The sequence below is a fragment of the Dermacentor variabilis genome, chromosome 1 (assembly GCF_050947875.1).
Source record: "Dermacentor variabilis isolate Ectoservices chromosome 1, ASM5094787v1, whole genome shotgun sequence".
NCBI classification, from domain to species: Eukaryota; Metazoa; Arthropoda; class Arachnida; order Ixodida; family Ixodidae; genus Dermacentor; species Dermacentor variabilis.
Window position 1 is genome coordinate 287587328 of NC_134568.1, and position 14276 is coordinate 287601603.

The window sequence follows — 14276 nt, forward strand, 5'->3', positions numbered from 1 at the left end:
CTAAAGTAACTGAACCGCAATATATTTCTTCACAAAGTTCAGGAGTTATTATCTGGAAACAGATGTCATCCTGAGAATTCGTTCCAGGTGGATCCGCCTTGTAAACTCGCAGGCTACAATATTTAAATTGCAGTGTGTGCCTAAAGGTAACTAGTTAAAAGCTTAATTGGCCAATTTTTGTTAATTATTCGATTGCACGTTCAGATTACTCGTGCACGCAATGTCCGCCTCTTCGAGGGGACCAGCCCAAGGGCGGACTAGAATTGTGCTATCTGGGCCACAGGCGGTTTCTAGAAATTGCTTAACGCCTTCGCAGAAACACCTGGTATGCTTGAGTGTGGGCACGAGGACAGTCGTCGCCGTGTACAGTTATATTATTTATTTATTTATTTAGTATTTTGGGGGGAGGGGAGCGAGTCTTTATTTTTGCTCGTGTGTCTTCCTGTCGTCTTCACGATCTTTAATACACTTTACACCCTTACGCCAGCACATGGTAGCCAGTCGGCCTATCTGCTGGCTAATCTCCCTGCCTTTGCCTCCCGCCCTGCCTCCCTTATTCTTCTGCTCCCATGCAACAAGTCCAGCACATTCGACGGCTGAACAGAGTCCCTTTCTTCACCCCATTTTAGTGAGCTTGTAGTGTGTAGTGCTGCAGGTCTTAACGTATTGGCTGAAAGAAACGTGGGTGGAAAAGTGCGCACATACGAGCCCATAGACTACATAATGCAGGAATGAAAACATGGTGTTTTCCGCTGTTCTATGAAGGAACGCCGTAGTCACTGTCGATTGCGTACTGCAGCAGAACGACTTTCTGCTTCAGGAAGGGGCAAGCAAACAGGTGGCCGAGGCAGACGAACTGTTATTGTAACGTTGCACTATTGTCGACGTGAGCTGTTGCGATACAGTTATTTCTTAAGCGACAGTGCTACTGCGACATAGAAATTCAACGTATACGATGTTTATTATTAATGCGTTCGTAAGGCAACATGCCATTAACTTTTATATGACACATTCGTATAACGTTACCGAAGTGTGTGTCGATAATATTATACAATACAATTTGCACATAACGTTCGGCAACGTTACGTTCCATATTACTTGGATCTTTGCGAGAAAGCGCTGCTTCTAAGTTATAGATAGTGCCAGGCAAATACAAGCATGCTTGCGCATACCACATTTCTGAGTTTATTATTTCTTGCAAGCCGTGAGGAGCCCTGCGGTAACAGAAATTTCCAAGTAAGTCTTTTACACAGCATTTGACCTAACGCAGTGTTATATGCCTCAACCTTCATATTAGAAAACTTTGGCTGTGAGGAATTATGCGCTGACGCATGCAGGGCCGTTCCTAAATAGGCACGCGCGTAAGCATCATCTAGGCACGTGTCCTCTTCAAGTTACACTGCGTGATTTTTTTTTCTTTTTAGTGAAAACAGATTTTTCAATAAAGCTTAAGCGCTATGGTGACTTCTTTTCTGTACTACTGCGAACAATAGATGGGCAATCAGACATCGCAGTTTGCTAATTAAATACAATTGATTAATTACCCTTTAATTACTTAAGGCCCACATTGCAGTGACAGTCTTGCGGGTAGTCGCTGCACAACTTACGCAGCTTCAATGCAGCGAGCCGCGTTTCTGAGGCACTGAGGATCATTTTTTCCTCTTGCTCCGCTCAGATTTGAAAACCGGGCACACAAGAAACATTGGGAAGCCATGCCCTCGTGATGTTTCGCGCCTCGTTTCGTTTATTTAAGCCAACGGGTTCATCGCCCGTCCACGTGCTTTATCACGCGAAGCGCATCTCGGTGCAGCTGTCGGCGTGCGACGGTCGCTTGCGACACGAGCGCGCGACGACAGATCAGATTCCTGAGCGCCGCACGCGAAAGCCATCGCAGTGAGTGCGCTGCTTTGCGTCACGACAACGTCAAGCATCACGTGGGCATCGCGTCTTGCGCTCTTTTTGCGCTCAGTTGATCTTAAGAACGGCTCGCTTGCTTTCCGTCGCGTTTTAAGTTTCCCGCGGCGCCCCTTGGCTGATAACGCCATGTTGATATGGGCCTTGTAACAGTAATTAAACAAGTTAATTAATTTTGGTCAAATAATGAGCAGCCTGCGGCTTCTACTCGCCCAAATAATGCGCTATACGGGACCAGCAGTGAAGAAATGGTCCTTGAGGGGCTAATATTAAGTCTCAAAAAATCACCCGGTTCGTAAAGATAAACACACTACAGACTTTACCAGATGTGCGTTATGAAAGAAACCAACTTCAGATACTATGGAAAGCGGGTACAAAAAGAAACCGAGTCTAAATACTTACACCAGACACCGTTATAAGTGACTAACTATAGCACTCCAGGGAAAACAAGGGGAAGGCGGGAAGGTGGGGATTCAAGACGATGGGCAAAACGAGAACAAGGTCAAAGCAGCAGCCAACGACCACTTGTCGAAATGTTGGCTCCTGTTTTTACCGTGTTCTCGTTTTGCTAACCATAGTGCTTATGGGACTGGATTTAGTCTTACTGTGGTTTCGAGTTGACGTTTAGTTATAGTGCGTTTAGGCGATATGTCTATGTAAAAAAAAATGGAGTTGCCGGCGCCAATAAAAGGTGCCAACATCTCCTAAGCACTCCACAATAAAAGAAAAGAAAAAGCTCTATCTTTACACGAGTGTCTCATTACGCGGCTTGAACACAGCTTCCTAGAGTAGAACAATTACTCTGGGACCCTGTGTAGATTTTGGCGCCTTTTACCAAGCTTAGCTCGTTAAGAAATGTTAAGCATACTCCTATAATGATTGGCCGCATGCAAATTATTACGCAATTTATCCACGGCACAGTTTTCTATTCGGTTACGCTTAGTATGCGAGACGGAACGCCACGTATAGAATGTTTACGGATGTCGCTATCGTGCGTCCGCCGGCGTGAGGTATCTGTGTCGGTGCGGTTGCTGTAACATAAAATGCTGGCAACGGTTCGCGTATAGCTGGCTCGATTTGTTCGCTTACGATATTGCACCCCTCTTTCTCGTGAGGTGTAGTTAGCGTAAAGATTCGCTTACGTCTCTTCGTTCGCCAGTTTGTCCTCTGAAAACCAGAAAGGAAGAAAAAGAAATTGCTGGCATTCGTATGCCGTGCAGCATCTGCACGTCTACCACCTTCTGACCCTTGTCGGTGCAAATGGTTCTTATAGAGGTTTGAAAAAATAGATAATCTGCCCCGCTCGGCTAGCTAAACAAGGCTAGTTCGAAAGCAATATCCTATCTGTCGGGATATCTTAACAAACTCGTTCACGCTTGGCTAAACGCCAATCAGTTTGCTGTATTATTATTATTATTATTTAATGCCCATCGCGTTCTGTGCGCTGCCCTCTAGAGTCTCTCTCTAATTTCCTTTTCTCGGCCCGCCTGTTGACAGGGCGAAGTAGTCGTAGTGTGGTGGATTTCTCAGAGAAAGCCTTCGATGTTTTTGCGACCGGCCTGCTGATATCCATATTTTCTCCTATTAAGAATAGCAAAATAATATATTAAAACAAAAATTTGCCAAGGTAAGGCTACGTCAAATTACACACGTATACGATGTCGCGAGCGCAAGCGCTGCACCGTGGCACCTGGTCACAGAAACGAGACACTTTGTTTGTTCGGTGGTAAGTTATGGGTTTATATCTGCGAAGCCTCCCAAGTAATACTTACGTCATATGTTGAGACAAAAAGTATGCGACATAATGTTGCATTAGATTACATTACACCATACCGATATAATTATTTCATATGCGACGCAATGTTTTTGATCGCGAAGGCTAGCAGTTAGAGAAGCCTCTCTATCCTTCGTAACGTTGTCTACTATGTATGAAACGGAGTACGCGCATATTTTATGTTTAGGTAATTTTTTATGTCAATATACCATAGGCTCTACTCTGGCCCAAGAATGACTGGATTCATGACAAAAGCATCACCAAGCGTGAGTATAGTAGACACCGTCACAGTAACAAAAAGGCAGAAAGAACAGGCATTGACAAAGCAGAATCACACTATCAAAGCGCAAAATAAATGTGCTATGCAAATACCTATACTACCATCAGTGGACATACACGACCATGCTGTAATGATTGTTGTAAAAGTTCTACATAACAGTAGAAAACGTGGTCGCAGTTATAGCAAACGACGAACTTAACTCAAGGAATGTCTTCAAGCGCTTGGAGAAAATTTTTGCGTTTCAGAAGCTGATATTGAAATAAAATTTCAATCGGAAATGGTCCGCCAGAAAAAAAAGTGAGCTTAAATGTATTCTCCCTGGCGAAAATTGGTTTTAGCGCATGCTCATGTGCGTGTTGTTGGGACCAGGTTAGCTTATCCCACTGCTGTTTTGCAGTTGTGACCCAGGGTAGCGTATCCTACCGTGGTCAACAAGTTGTTGCGACTCGGTGTGCGAGCGGCATTTTGCTTTCGTGGCCGGTAATGTGCCAGGAGCCGGGCGACCGAGAGGTCCGGGGCGACGTTGAAGAGATGAGAAAAAGGGTTTGTTTACAAACTCACATAATGAGAGTTTACATGTACAAGCACGAGTTCGAGTACTATTACGAGCATGAGTAGGAGTCGGAGCACGACTAGGAGCACCAATACGAGTCGGATCACACTCCCACAGCACTCCAGATCCATTTGTATGCACTTCTTTTCCCCCTTTGTCTCTCACTCAACTTAGCCAAACGTTCCGACTTCTTGGTTTAGAGACGGGTGCCGCCAAAATGTTCAGCATTCGCGGTCCCCGTGGCATTTCCCCAGAGGGTCTCTTCTAGCTCCTCGGGACAAGGCCGTGGGGCACGCCAATGCATTTCGCTGCTTAAGGATGGGCATCTTGAATTGGCACTTGCGTCTTCTTGAACAAAAGGCGGTGCTTTATTCTACAGTTGCCACCTGAGCCCTCAAACTACAAGATAAAATTTTCGTTAGTGAACTTTAGTTCATTAGGTTGGCGATTACCCCGTACAACTGAGTTACTGATATCAGCCGCCGCTGGCATTTCGTTTCCTAACACATACGTTCACCTCCCGATAACATGCCTCGAAGCTAAAAAAAAAAGGAAGAAGAAGAGAACGTTAGCTGTCCACCGTCTCCCCTGCACCGCCGTCAAGCGCTCTTGCAACATCTTCGCGCATGCAGGTGTTACGTGGGAGACAGGAGAGAGCGCGAAGAGCGTCGACAGCAACGAGGAGTGCGCTCACCTGTCATGCAGAGCGTGGCCCCTGCGAGGCTGAAGGGCCACGAAGCCTGCTCGTGGCTGCACTGGTAGGTGCGCACCATGGCCACGTAGAGCACGCCGCTGGCGCGAAGTAAGCCCAGCACGAACATGTTGATCCAGAAGACAGCCGCCACGACGACCAGACCGTGTATCTGCCTCGCACGCACCGCGGGCTTGCGCGACAGACCCATGGCTGCTGTTCCGGCTGGCGCTGCAGCAAGCGAGATGGAGAAACGCTGCCTTCTAGTCCCAGTCGGACCAGTGGATCGCACCGCGTCGAGGGCGCCGCTTCAGTGCGACGAGGTCCGCGGCGGATGATGCGCGCTCTGTGCCGACTTCGCTGCGCCGGGCGTTGATGGGGGATGTGATCGCCGCCACAAGGAGAACGCTCCAACTGACGGTCGCGCGCGCGCGCTCCCCAACCCCTTGGCAGCTGCCTCTCTGCCTGCCGCGAGACCCACGGACCGAAGTTCCTCTATGTTCTCGTTCTATTTTTTTTTCTCCAAGTCGGGCTCTCCTCTCCTACGGCAAAAGCCGTCGCCTGGCTCACCTGGTGAGAGGGAAGGAGGAAAGGAGAAGAGGTGCCACGCCCTTTCAGGATTATTCTTTTTTATGAACGAACGGAAGCTTTCGCAATGAAATGTCAGCTCGAACAAATAGGGCCACCGCTGCAGCGCCCAAACACCGCCTCGAGCCTTGCTTCTCTCACTCTCCCTTTGGGACGTTGCATCAGTAGTGGCGCTGGCTTGATCACGGCGATAAGGACGGCTGCGCTGTTGCTGTGCGTGCGTGCGTGCGTGCGCGCGGCTGTGCACGGGTGCGCCGGCCATTAACGCGCTAGAAATTCGTCGACAAGCCGAGATAAAAGCGGCTGGGATTTCGCGCTGCGAAGCCAGAGTCTGTAATAGCACACCGCAACACGTTAGCCACAGAATCTTATTGCAGCTCATGGAGATGGCGGCTACCCACAAGGTTGCGATAACAACGGCAACTGGAAGCCGAAGATCTCACGTTTTACAAGCTTCATTTTGAGAAAAAAAAAATGCGTAGGCATTTAAGACTGCGTGCGTGTGCACGCGAAATTATTAAAAGTCCCTCTGGCAAAATGTTTATTTTTTTTTTTTCGCGCGTTCCTTGTCCGCGCAAGCTCTCGCCTTTAGAACGCGCCTCGGTAAGGCGGAGTGAGAACGCGCCAAGCGTCTCAACGCGCTCGCTTGTCCGCGAGGAGTTCGTAACCCGAAGGCCTGTTCAGCGGCGTTCAGTTGGACATTAGCGCTTGTTCTATTTTATGCACTCACTTTATACACTCGTCACGCGGAGCCACCACCACCTCCCCATTGGCTGCGTTGCCACGTGCCGAATGGCGCACGTACCTGGCCGCATCTTTAGTCAACAACACAAGAGGGGGGCCCCCGTGGTGTCGGGGAAGCGTGCTCGTCTTGCAGCCCGAAGGCGCCGGTTCGGTTCCCACCCGGACCGGATGTCGAAATTCTCTTTTCGAAATTACTTTGCTTACAGGAACCTGCCTGAGAAGACTGACGTCAGTCAGAGTATTTTTGACGTGTTTAACTCTTTGCGCCATTGGTCATTTTTGGTACCATCGCCCGGTAATGACGCCGACAACGACGAATTTTCGTGTAATGGGGCACATAATGCTATCGCATTTAGAATATATATATATATATATATATACTCAGTCATTCCACTGTGTGATGGCGAATGACCAGCTTGGCTGTATATATGGTGATAAATACGTTGATGATAAATACGTTGATTAAAAATAAGACATATACCGCAATTAATTTCGTTCTTTCACAATTTTTTCAAATTAAATTGCATACTGAATACTTTTTTTACATTTTTAATCTTCTTTTGTTTGATTTTTTTTTAATATATTACTTGGTCACCAAGGTGACTATCGCTTTATGATCGCTGCGATATACGGCCAGTGGCTCTGTGGCGACACTGGAAACGCTCTTGGCCAATGTGAGGTCTACACACGACCGGTGGCGCATCGTGGGCACACTGATGTTTGTGTAACACTGAATGCCGAGCCTTTCCAAGAGAAACAACCACGAACCACTTTCCGTCTGGCCGAGACAAGTCTATGTTGAAATCACCCACAATGACGATGGGAGTGGAGTCGGTAGGGGTGATCCAACGAAAGGTGCATACGCTTGGCGTTTGCAGCACGATCTTTGTCCGTATTACGTGCCCGCCCGCTTCTCTGCACGACGGTGTTCTTCGTAGGCGTGCTGTTCTTCCGCAATCCTCACCGCGCGCGGCCTACCCATTGCACGGGTGGAAGGGAACTGAGATAAGATTACGTGGTTTGCCGATAGAGCCCGTGACGTCATACCGCAATCCATACTAAACAGTGTCTATTTCGGTCTTATTTCTTTTTTATTACGAATTTTTTTTTGTCACAATACGTTTTTACACTTCTCGCGATTAAACGCAGCTGAGGCAAACCCGGCGATATGCTTTTGCTTTATGCTTTAGCTCTTTCTGCTCTGGGATGGCCGCCATCGTTTTTGCCTGCGCATACAAACCGCCAGAATCTAGCGTATCACAGCTCCGTAGTAAAGAAATGCTGTGTTTTGCCCATCTTCAGACACACCGCATTCGTTCAGCAGCCGCTATTCGCTGCACATGACTCCTTCACAAGGATATAGTCATCGCCGTCCTTTGGTTAAGCGAAGAGGGCATCGGAAATTTGTCTACGACAGTTGCCTGAAAAATGCGACACGCCCACACGCGGGCGCGCGCGCAGAGAGAGAGAGAGAGAGAGAGAGAGAGAGAGAGAGAGAGAGAGAGAGAGAGAGAGAGAGAGAGAATGATACTTTAAAATTTAGCAAATGTAGAAAAATATAGGAGGCTAAAATTAACCAAAAATGGTGCGTTATGAATTTAGAAAATAATAGCAAAAGAAAATAGTAGCAGCCCTTTTATACTGAAACTGTACAATTGTTTAGCTTCACAGACCACGACATGCCGAAGCAACAACGCGAACAACCGCCGATTCCCGTGGTACGTGGAAGCGAACTTAGCAGGCGCTTGAAATACGCCGCGATGGGAACGGCAAGGTGGAGAGAGTAGGCAGGGAGAGGAAGGGGGAGGCTCGTTACATAAACGTGATGTTGGCTCTCGGCTTCAACACCGAAGAACGAAGGGAAGGAATGTTCATTGCGGGCGCTGGTCGAGGAAATGGGCGAGAGTTTGTTTTGCGGCGAGGGTATATAGCTATCCTTTTCGTGCCATCGCCTCGCAATGTTTCTATTTGCTTGTCTCTGCTACTACTAAACGCTTTCGAAAAAAAAAACTCTTTCGATAGTACGCTCCCGAGGCAGTGCTTCACAACTTCCAGTGCACAAAAAAACTTACGCATCGTGGCAATCGATATTACGTGAAGAACTTTGCAAGTAGCTGGCTTTACAGTGCCGTCTGGTTTTCTGCAAAGCGTTGCCAGACGGACGATCATGTTTGCGTAGAGTGAGCAACTGTGTGTATGAAGGAAGGCGACGACGACGGTGACGGCACATATGACGGCGACAGCATGATGACTATTTTGTTGCACTCCGACGAAGAAACGTTATGGCGTTGGACCGAACAGGTCGCGACATGAGCCTTATGACCATATTTGTTTATTCAGTTCACCATTCACAAGCTATCCGAAGTGCAACCACAAGTCAGGCGGATGCAACGTGTGAGACATCAACGCAGCGATGTCATGATTCCATGATGGGAAGAACAGCGATGAGAGGAGGAGAGAAGCAAGGAAAGGCACGGATGTTAACAAGACGCGGGTCCGGTTTGCTTCCCTGCACTGGGAGAGAGGGGATAGTGAGTTGAAAAGAAGGGACGAGAGAGCACTATAGTTGCACGCACACCTGAACGAACGCGCAGCAACTCTATAAACTATTGCGGGGACCTGTCGAGGTATGCTGCAGTAACGCCCTCGCTGCTTTCTGCGCCAGCAACCCGCATGACCATAGTCAAGAATCTTCGGTTCCGAAACGGTCTCGAGTCCAGCCGGTTAGCTCAAGTATATATATACTTCAGCATTCTATATCCATTGAATCAGTGGCACATACCAATTTTGGAGTATCGGTCTAAATCGCGCACATGCCCAGTGCCTCAAGAAAGAGGTAGGCCAAATATAAGAAATTTATGAAAATCGGAGGCCGTCGAATATGGTGCGCTGTTCTATGAAGAGCTTTGTGTGTTATAGGATAAATATGTGCCGACATTATAGTTGCATATTTTATGCCTTGATTTATTATTTCATTACGCAGAACAGACATTTACGCGCGCGAACTACGTCGGTCAAAATTTCGTGCTGTATTAAGCTTGAGCAACTTGTGACAGACGCCCAGTTGCCCAAGAATGGTGCAGCTCAAATAGTATATGAAATCAAAGGAGGAGTTGAACATCATGCGCTCTTACATTAGGAGGTTTGTGTGCTTTGCAGATAAATATGAGCCGAAATTATACAGCTTTGACGTTGTGATTTATTATTTCATTATGCAGATTTGCACTCACTGGCACTGCTCAGTCGATTGGAATTAAACCATATACTACCCATGGCCCGGCGTACGAAGAAACTCGGGGATCGATCCCAGTAACACTTTGCATGTTTCGGCTGGGCATGGCGGGGGGCCCTCAAAGTGAGCGGCATCTGTGTATGCTAGCGATATGGGTAAATTCCTCCAGTTAATTGCTTTTGCAAGGAATGAATGTACGTCTGTGTGCGAATGTATTAGAGTGGGGAGCCTTCATATTTCGTGGGCGATGTGTGCGCAAAGAAGTATCTGCTTGTGCGTATAACCAGTAATGCCTAAGGGATATAGTTATGATGATATATCATACATCCCGTATAAAAGGCAGATGCAGAATTGTTTCCTTCGTGCAGCCAGCGGTGTAGGATTTAAATTGGATTTCGTGAGGCTTCCGATTGCTGTACGGTGATATTTAGGACAAACCGTGTAGAGCGAGCGATTCTGTACTGCTTCTACAGCGTGAACTTACGTAACTTGATTAGCAGGCACATTGTAGATGCCTATTCGAGCGGGTGGTCGAATGAATGCGGCGTGGAATAATGATTTCACCGATGGTGGCGCAACGTAGAGATTCTTGCGAATGTGTCTCTATAGCATGCGGCTAACTTTATACCTTTTCAACTGCATGTGCATTTTCCATGTTTGATTGCTGATCATATGGACACCAGGCCGAGTAATAATTTTATTCCGACTCTCTTCTTTTTCGCGCTTCCTCAGCGGTCCGAACGGCGCATCACCTATATTATCAAGAGTTGCCCAGTCATGAGTGGTGAATGATAAGAAAGCAAAACTGAAGTGACTGAGAGTAATTGTTACATAATACCGGCCCCAAGATATTCGTACCGCGTCACATTCTAAAGGATAGTTGGGAACGGAAGATCCGGGAACGGGAAATGAAAGGGAGGTCCTCTCGTATGTTTGCACTTACATACAGTATGCCAAAGACGATACCAGACAAATTTTACTAAACTCAGATTCAAGACAAGAAATATCAGACATTAATCATCATGCATCTCGATGCGATCAGGCTCATCGCGCTGTACTTACTTTTCTAGGATTAACAACTTCAGCTGTAGCGTCGATACTATTTCTTCTATTTACCATTCTGTAGTTGCGTGACCTTCAGTGACCAGCCCTAATGTGTGTGATCTGTATTATGTGTTCTACTTTTATCTTTTAGATTTGTCCTGTTGCTCTTTCTTTTCTCCCCTCCTTCCTATCTTCCGTATCTGTGTTGCTGTCACGTCCCTTCTGAAGAGTAGGCAGGCGTTGTGACCTTTCCGGTGGCAGTTGCCGGGCTGCTCTTCGCTTTTCCTTTCCTGTTAATTGTACATGTGTTTTCAAAACAAATACTACTACTACTACTACTACTACTACTACTACTACTACTACTACTACTACTACTACTACTACTACTAATAATAATAATAATAATAATAATAATAATAATAATAATAATAATACAAAGCCGTCGGCAAACAAATTTGTTTGTGAGGTAATTTTGTCGCATGTCGTTAACGTTATCAGAAATAGAATTCAGATAATAAAGGACTGATGATTGAACCCTGGAGAAAACCAGAGTTTAATAAGGTTGTAGGACAGTTAATGCCGTTAGCTGCAACCAATTGAACTCAAGAGATTAAAATACATGACTCCAGATTAAAATACCATGGTCAAAGCTTCGTACGCATAGTATGCAACGAGTAACTAAGTTTATCAAACGCTGCAGAAGTCTAAAATGAAGCAGTCAATAAAAAAAATCGGAGTCAACATAGCCGTGCATGTCAATGGCAAAGTAATGATGTTGAGAGCCATAAGAAAAAAAATGAAATCCACGTTGAAATGGTGTTACGAAAATGTTTAATTGTTTTAAGAAAGTTCACCAGATGCGTAAAATTACGTGCTTCATAATTTTCTAGGGTACAGATGTAAGAGAAATTGGTTTGTGCTGTAAACGGTCATGATAACGCAAGCACACACACGCACACATACACGTACACCAAGGAATTTGTATTGTTTCAAGGGTTTCACCTATTCTGAGCGACACACAACTGCTTTAGATAAGCTGTAAAAAAAACAAAATTTCGGCAAGGGGGTATACATTGCAGTTGGCCTATCTAAAAGTGTTGTAGATCAGGCTGTTCAGCATAATTTCATTGGGCTGGAACTTAAGCTTCTTGGTTACGAGGAGAGAGAGAGAGAGAGAGAGAGGAAAGGGGAAAGGCAGGGAGGTTAACCAGAGGGGAAGAGAGAGAGAGAGCAAATGATAAATGAAAGGTAGGGGAATGAAACAAGAGGGGAAGATACTTTATTGTTTTTATGGGAATGAATGTTTTTTTTTCTAGCAACGTAGTTCATCTAATTAAGGTGTTTAGGGAGTGTTTTCTGAGGCTGAAGTTCAGATTCGAGCATGAAAAAGAGGATAAGCTAGTCTTTTTTTTTTTTTTGGTAGCCCTTTTCGAACCTGACCTCTGGTCATTTGAAAGTGATAAAAAATAGCACACATTAAAGAAAATTGCACCCTCGTGGACGGATTGGTTATCACACACCTTTTCCTCACTCTCCCTTTTTCTTAATTGTCTTAAAATAGGTGTACTCGTTATCGGAACACCCTTGGTGCAGCCTTACTGCGTTTTTTTTTTCATTCACTATCTTGGGGTGCTAAAAGGGTGTTATGTGCGAAACATACACATTACGGAATTTAAGAGTGCTGTGGCACTTCGACTTTTTAAGCAAGTAACAAGCCGTACGAGCTACTTTCCGGTGATTTGAGCCAAGTCATTGCTTTCGAATGACCAGCACGCCAAAATAACGAATGAAAAAAAAAACGCAGTAAGGCTGCACCCAAGGGTGTTCTGCTAAGAAGTACACTCATTTTAAGACAAGTAAAAAGCGAGGGTGAGGGAAAGGTGTTTGATAACCAATCCGTCCACGACTGACTGAATAAACTTTATTGAAACCAGCAAGAGATGGTGGCTGGGCTTAGGCCTCCCACGTGGGGTGCAATTTTATTTAATGTGTGCCATTTTTTATCACTTTCGAGTGACCAGAATCATCATATGATTTATATGAGTTCCGATGGTGCTAGGAAAACGATATTTCAAAGAATTTTTGTGTCAAGCGGATGTATAAATGCAGTTGAAACCTTCACGAGAATAACAGAAACTACGTAAACTACTCTTGATCTTTTTATAACCAACTATAATCCATTCTTAGTAACTAGTGGAGTCTTAAACTGTCCTCTTAGTGACCACATGCCAATAGTCATGTTTATACACACAAGAGCAAACCAAACCGAAAAAGATAACATTGAAAAAAAAAAAACATTTCAGACAATAAACGAGTACACATTAACTGCCTTTCAAGATGCCTTGAGACAAGTATCTTGGAAGGAGGTTTTTCAACTAAACGAGGCTGAGCCAGTATACAACATTTTCTTAAAGAAATTCTCAGCTGTTTATGCGCAACATTTCATACACAAGAAAAGAAACCACAAAGCTTATCGGAAACCTTGGATCACTAAAGAGCTTCTAAAAAAAATAAAGAAAAGAGATAAACTTTATGCGAGGTTTATAAAATCTCGGAACGGCGAGGATCTAAAATGCTTCAAAATTTTTAGAAATAAATTAGATAAAGAGTTAAGAAATACAAGAAATCGCTATTATTTGCGTACTTTTTCTTCATGCGATGGACATGCAGAGAAGATGTGGAACAAGTTAAACGAACCAATGTGACGCAAACAAAACACTGACCCTATAAAGAAAGTTTCTGTAAACGGATGCCTTTTAACCGGAGATAATTTAGTTAACGCAATTAATGGTTACTTTACAGACACTGATTCCCATTCATCACAGAGCCCACCATATACATTTCAATTCCCTGCAACTATGGACACTATTTTTTTTTTCAAGCGACAACCCCTACCGAGGTTTGTTCAGTTTTTCTCAAACTGAAAAATTCATGTAGCTGCGATGCTGATGGCCTCCAAATAAGACCTATCAAACACCTGATTTGTGACATTGCACCTGTGTTAGCTTACATCTATAACTTGTGCATAACATCAGGTACTTTTCCTGGAAAAAATGAAAATTGCAAAAGTAATTGTGTTATATAAGAAAGGTGACAAACTCGATATAAAAAAGTACCGTCCGATATCTATTCCCCCGCAGTTTTGTAAAGGTCTTGAAAAAATCATTCTTAACCAATTAACATCTTTCAGCAATGAACATAAACTAATAACAGACGCTCAATACGGTTTTCAACAAGGTAATTCAACAGAACCAGCGCTTGTAGCACAGAAAGAATATATACTTCACAACCTCGAAAATAAGTTGTTTGTAATTGGTCTATTCATAGACTTCACAAAAGCGGTCGACTGCATAAATCATGACCTCCTAATACTCAAACTTGAAAGATATGGCATCAGGGGCCTTCCCCTTCAGTTACTGACATTCTACCTTAAAAATCGGCAGCAATATGTGTCTA

General features: G+C 44.9%; 1 protein-coding gene across 4 annotated transcripts in view; it reads right to left on the reverse strand.

The window, feature by feature from the left end:
- LOC142566775 (monocarboxylate transporter 5-like) overlaps positions 1–14276 on the reverse strand; it is a 117213-nt gene that overhangs the window by 18689 nt on the left and 84248 nt on the right. For all 4 annotated transcript variants that reach the window (XM_075677659.1, XM_075677666.1, XM_075677671.1 and 1 more), the window contains one exon: positions 5216–5443. In XM_075677659.1, the coding sequence (XP_075533774.1) occupies positions 5216–5443 (228 nt within the window). The remainder of the gene's footprint in view (positions 1–5215; positions 5444–14276) is intronic.